Source organism: Pyxicephalus adspersus, chromosome 3, assembly GCF_032062135.1.
Source record: "Pyxicephalus adspersus chromosome 3, UCB_Pads_2.0, whole genome shotgun sequence".
Taxonomy (NCBI): domain Eukaryota; kingdom Metazoa; phylum Chordata; class Amphibia; order Anura; family Pyxicephalidae; genus Pyxicephalus; species Pyxicephalus adspersus.
The window spans coordinates 109,229,879-109,236,669 of NC_092860.1; the positions used below are offsets into that span (position 1 = coordinate 109,229,879).

Genomic DNA, 6,791 nt, shown 5'->3' on the forward strand with positions numbered 1-6,791 from the left:
CCGTAAGTAAATTGACCAACTTTTCATATTATTAATAGTGGAGAGGTATGAGAGAGAATGTTTATGCTATTTTTTAAGCTTGCAGTTTACTTAATTGCCACCTCTTTTTATATGCACAGGAAAGCATACAGCATACATATCGGTTTAATCATAGCCAAATTCCTAATAAAGGTAGCCAATATGTGCAAAATAAGCTTTTGATTCTAGCTCTGCAATAATAAAATTGTAGTTGTTACTATGACACAGATATATGAAGCAGCATAGTGTATTTATGCAATCCTAAACAGATGTAAAAAAGGAAAACTGACTCTTCTGTTAACTGATTTAAAAACAAGTTACCGTATTGAGACTTCAATGATAAAACAATCTTGGGATTGTAGAGAATTGAAACATCTGCTGTTAGTAAAAACCTCTGACCAGTAAATTTCCTGCTTTTCAGAAAAAGTTTATAACTTACAATTTAAAACAGATGGCAGAGGCATAATACCAGCAATAATCGTTTTACATATGTATCAGTTTGATTTATACATCCAGCCATAAAGCTGCAAGGTTATTCATCCTCCCATTTCTAGGAATAGGCTTTATCAATAAAAGCTTGGTGAAAGTGGCGAACACAGAGTTATCAGATGGAGACTTTCTGACACTGAATGTCTTTTATTCAGGGTTATCATTACTTTAAAAGGATTCCATCAGCTTTTTATTGCATTTATGCACAATAATAATACACAGAAGCAATTACTGTGAAGGGAATGCCCATCCTTTTATTGTAATTGTTTATGTTTTTTTTAAACAATTGGAAGTAGTAAGCCTGAATCAATAAATAAAGAATTGCAGCTTTTTCTTGTGTGTAAATATTAAACATGCACACAAAGCTAACTTTTTTTTACAGTTAAAGCCAAATTATATGAATAAAAAATTCCTTCCTAAAACCCCCATACTGCAAGGGTACAAATAAAAAGGACTTTACCCCAGCTCTCCCAGCAGCCATATTTGTCTAACCCTCCAGATTGTGAATGGACCCTTGGGATCCTCATTTACAATGTAGGATTACTGGCATTTCTTTGAAGAGGATGGTGTCAGGACCTTGGAAAAGAGGCTTTGGGGCACAAATAACACAAAGAAGGAGGTATGTGGGAGCAAGGAAATAAGGTAACTCAATCCACTTTTGGCATCCATTCTAAAATCCTACCATTTAATCCTTGCAGTGCAGATCAAGCCCCACTGCCAGGGTAGTTTGTTTATACTTCTGGAGTTATGCTGTACATTTAAAAGGTCACTCCACACAAACTAATATTTTAGTTACTGGAAGAAATGGGAAGTAGAATGATTTTACTGCTATAGTTTCTTTATATTATCAAATAAATGAAGTATCTAAAGGTAAAGTCAATTTCCATTACCATGGCTGGGACAGCTAGGCAGACTATGGAACAAACATGCAGACATCTCTCAGGTTCACAATAGATAGTGCCAAAAAAAAAAAAAAGCATTCACCTGAATATTTGAATATATGTAATAAATGGGTATATAGTGTTAAAATGAACCAGTGGTTTGCCATGGCTTTGCCTGTGGGCAAAAACAATTAGTAATACTCTTGATGTAGACTGATGTAGACCTTCTTGGATGCAATTACATGCCTTCCTATTTCCAAAGTTAAAGGAAAATCAGTCCCTATCTAATCTATCTATCTATCTATCTATCTATCTATCTATCTATCTATCTATCTATCTATCTATCTATCATCATCACATCAAACTGCAAAAATATATTCCAGGTTTGCTGGATCACCCAGCTTCACTGATGAAAGTGTATCCTCTCCAGCCTTGTAGAGCTTTAATAAATCAGACCCAATGGGTATGGAAATGAGTAAGCTCTAAATAAAGTTGCAAAGCTTGAATAGTCCAGGAAGAAGTAGTGTTGGATCAGTAATTGTACAGAATAATTTATGATTATGGGCTAGTTTTAAAAAGTGAATTTTAAGGATAAACCTAAAGTTTGGAGGAGGTCGAAAAGCTGATAAAAGTAAATTTCAGAGATTGGGATAAGCTTGTAAAAAGGGCTACAGGGCAAAGAATGTCTCTAAATGTCTCTTAAAGTTCCAGACAAGAAAAACATTTTGTAGTATAGAATTGTCTTTGCATTTTGCAGGCAGAGAAGAGCAGCATTCAACTCTGTATATTTGGAGGATGTTTGTAGGGTAGTACAACAGTACAGCTACAGGGAAAGACTCGGCTGGAGTCAGAGAAGACGAAAAACGATATAGAGCGGAAAAAAATAGAACTCTTACTATATTTTTTTTGCCATATTTCATCAGCAAGTAATAGGAAAACTTGGCAAAGGTCCCAGCTAGAGATTCTATGAAGAGCAAAATTCATAGTTGGATTGATTCTGGTCAGATTGTTCAGGAAATCCAACCAGATTTGAATATTCCAATTCAGAATTTTTTTTTTTCTTAAAGAGGTATACTATACCTGTCAATGATTGGTATTTCACGGCTCATTCAAGCTGGCTGCAAGACAATGACAACTACCATTGTGTGAGCCAGACTGGCTAAGTTCTACTAAAGCTGCCTCTGAAAGGTATATTTTGAATCAGAACTTGGATTGCTGAAATTCAAAGTTTGAATCCAAGATCTGTATAGTTCAAATCCAAGTCAGAATTGACTGCAATCGAAACTATTCATCCACTACTAGTACCAACCCTTTCCAAAACTAAAGAAAAAAATTTGGGTTATACATACACTTTAAGGAAGTAAAATTACGTGGTAGAAAATACAACAGAACGTGAGGAAGTAAAGTAAATAATTCAATACTGGGAAACACTTCTATTGGCTTCCGGAAAGTTCTCTAGCCTCTGACAACCAGCAAACAACAAGAGGTCTTCCTGATTTTGTGTAGGCTAAAGCTGTACAATAATATAAATTAAAAGACTGAAAAAGCTTTTGAAAATCATACAATAGTCAGTTGCCTTCAGCTTTCCGCTCATTCAGCAGCAACCTCATGGCTCTCACCTGCTTGATCTCCCCAAAAATGGGCATTTCCTATCAATTTGTTTATAGGCCTTGACCTTGTCATAATAAAAGGAAGTACCTAAGTGATTAGCGTCTGAAGTCTATAAACATCTGCAGTTACCATAACAAGACCTTGCCTGATAAATATAAAAAAAATCATCAAACATCATTAATGTTCTGACATTACAGATAAATTCCATGCAATAAACAATTATGGGTAAATTCTGTAACATTATAATTTTAATATATTTTCCTTTAGTGCGACCAGGCTTCTGTCCATTTAATGATCTGCCAGTTGGAGATAAAACGGAGCCAAAATGTGTTAGTGACTTTGATTGCACTTTGAAAATTGCTAAGTGCTGTGATCGAGCATCATCAAAAGACTGCATGCCTCGATTGAAAGGTTAGTATATATAATACATGTTTTATCCTTTATTGACAAAACATACCAAACAATAAGTGTTAGTCCTAGCCTTACCTGCATAATAGGGTTATATTTACATAGCAAATCAGACAGGAGATGAACTTTGTACAGTAAACAATAATTACTTACATTTATGTATAGAGAATGATAATTATAAACTTGTGAAGTGTGTCTAATTGTAAATACAAAGATGCACTGTAAAATTCCCCAGCCTCAATTATACATTCATGAATAGCTTCAATAATTGAACATTGAAAAAAAAATTGTAGAAGCATTATGTCCCTCCAATTATAATAACGTATAATCATTCCAAAAAGAATACTGGACAGGTATATTTTGGCAACATTTCATGGCCACATAATGATAGTCAGCAGTTAAGGATTAGTTAAAAAAAATACTTAAAATACATTTCTAATCATTAAAATATTGACAGGTTTGGCCATCAAATGACTATGTATAATCACTAATGAAAAGGGTAAGTTGATAGCTGGAAATGCAGGTTTAGACCAGTGTTTCTCAACCAGGGTTCTGTGGAACCTTAGGGTTCCTTAAGCAATGAGCAGGTTGTGATTCTCAAGTCAGTTTAACTGACACCAATGAACCTTTTGGCTATCTTTGAGTGCTATTCTTTTAACTTACCATCAATATAGGAGACATTCTCCCTACTGATAACCACAGTGCCAAGCCCTCCTGGAACTTCAGGTTGCAGTCTCTGATTTTTTAACTGGTGTCCTAGTGAAGAGATATCTTCCCGATATTTCACCTACTTTTGGAGATTCCAGTTCAGTTCCTGCTTCCAGTTTCAGGGATTCCCTGAAGTGTCAGGGGTTCTCAGAGTGCAGCAGTGCTTAGGTAAGGCGAGTATCAAGGGGAACTGGAAAATTTACAAAGATTTTGTAATAATGAGCAGTAATATCAACCGACCCTCCCTGATTACTTTATACATTTAGAGTAGAGTCAACATGCACCTAGATATTTTAATATAAATCCTTCTCTGCATATATTTTGACTTTTCAAACTGTTCTAATTTGTTCCATGATTTGTTTTTTCTCCCTGGTCTTAACAGGCAGCGTACTTGTTCCTGGAGTTGATCTATAACAAAAATCATTCATGCTTGGTATTGTGCATAACAAGAACTTTTTTTTTCTTTCAGAGAAACCAGGAAAATGCCCAAATGTCAGTAAACCAAAATCAGACACTCCATGTTCCAGTGATCATGATTGTGATGTTAGTCTAAAGTGCTGCTCTAACTTCTGTATAGTACCTGAAAAAGGTAATAATTTCTGATTTGTTTTTGCTGCACACTGCTCATGTGATCAATAAATAGTCATAGGACAAAAACTTACAACTCTAATTCCTTAATAAATGAAAGCTGTAACATTAGCAGAGTCAGACCACTGCCAGAACATGAGGAAACTTCACCTGTCCAGAATATGATTAAATGGGTTGGAATTTTGAGCAAATATCCAATTTAAATCCTAGGGAGCTTCCATCTTCACCAATGTTTCTCATTTTACATGTCTCTTTTGTCAGCTAGTTCTACCTCCTGGTGTTTTTTTTAAGATATGCTTTAAGTTAGTCATTATGACATATATATAATCAGCTTTCTTGCTTTGTATGACATTATGGGATATTACATTTAGCTAGTTTACGGTAGTAATAAACAGGTTACAAAGTTGCAAAATCTATTCTCAAAGTCTACATGTAATTTACCTTTTTGGATTTTTTTTAAACATGTTTATTATTTAAATGGTACAAACAGAAAAGTACAAAGTTCAGTTATTCATAGCTTTATCCACAGAAGTTAGGTCAGTGCAGTATACATTCAGAATACAATGAATATTGCCCTTTGCACTTACTACTTGATGTCTTGCGTTATTTCCCTGAAGGTATACTGTGTCATGTTATTTATAAAACTTTGGGCCAATTTTCATTTAATGCTTGTCCATTACTTCATCTTTCTTTATAAACACATTTTAGTTTGTAAATACATGTATTTTTTTGATATGTACCAAACTTCAGTGACTAAAATCTTCATATTTGTATTTTTTATTTCAGTGACAAGTCCATTTCAATTGAATTGAAAGAAAAAGAAAACACAATCAGGAGAATGTTACTATTTAATGTCTTTGTTTAATAGCACTATTAATCATAATCCATTGAAAAAAAAAATAATATTCACCTAAGGCTCAATTTAAAAAACAGGGAATCAGATATTCCCACAAGGGAATCTCAGATTACCTATTTTATAAATAGAGCCTTTAGTAGAAAACTAAAAATCAGGACAATAGAATGTGCTGTATTACCAATGTAGTATGCCTTGTGAATAAAACATCAAAAGTACTAAAACACAATATGAGCAGAAACATGAAGGTACAATATTTTAGGTAACCAAAGTGCTATAATTTTAGCATACAATGCTCATGTGTTAGCTGTACCAGATCTAGTGGTATGAATGCTTATTCATACAGTATAAGAAGAAAAACTACAAGGAAAAAACAAGATTGTGTGCACACTTCTGGTACACTACTGCTTCTTTAGTAAGAATTAGCAACACTAAGAAAAGTAGGTGAAAAAGAGGTATATCCAAATACAAGCAAGAAGGGTAGAAGAAGACCTGGTTGGAATTAAAGAATTACTTTTTCCATGTTTTTTGTACATCAAAATCTTTATTCTCAAAGATTACGTAGTAAGTAGCATTATACTCTATTAGTACATTTAAGTTTTTTTTTTTATTTGGTTGGTTGGTTGTTTTTTTTTAGTTTTTTTATTTGGTTTTTACAATACCTTCCTAAATTCTTAGTAGTTCCTAGTATGCTTTAGTTGTCAATTGTGTTTATGAATAGAAATGAATAAAAACTACCAACTGTATTCTGAGTAATTGTGTTTTTCACTTTAGTGATTAAATACCTGTAGTTACTCCTGCAGAAAATGGAAAATTTTGCAACATAGGATGGGTTAATCCCTTTCCACTCTCACTCTAACTAGATCAATTCAAGGTGGTCCATGCACCTAGTATTCTGTAACCAGCCCTCCTCAAATAAATAAGGGTGGGTATATATACATTGTCATGTAGTTTATTACAGTAAGTAATATATTTTTTTCCATGTCTGCTCTATGTCAGCATACGTTGGGAAATATTTAGTACACCCAGGGAGCGAAGTTAAAAAATACATAAAGCTCACAAGGAAACCAGTAGACAATTTTTTTTTAAACAAAACTAACAGCAGTTAAGGCTGCCACTTCAATGCAGTATTGAAAGAATTGGTCGGATTTATTAAAGCCTCCTAAGGTTGGAGAGGATACACTTTCATCAGTGAAGCTGGGTGATCCAGCAAACCTGGAATAGATCTGGTCCAG

The 6,791-nt window shown here is 34.0% G+C and overlaps 1 protein-coding gene across 1 annotated transcript; it reads left to right on the forward strand.

The window, feature by feature from the left end:
- Positions 1-3,266: 3,266 nt before the first annotated feature.
- Positions 3,267-6,574, forward strand: LOC140327788 (antileukoproteinase-like; the record flags this gene model as incomplete). Its single annotated transcript, XM_072407119.1, is given in 3 exon segments — positions 3,267-3,410; positions 4,585-4,704; positions 5,490-6,574. Coding segments are annotated over 3 exon segments (290 nt in total), but the record flags the coding sequence as incomplete, so codon positions are not given.
- Between the last annotated feature and the right edge of the window lie 217 nt (positions 6,575-6,791).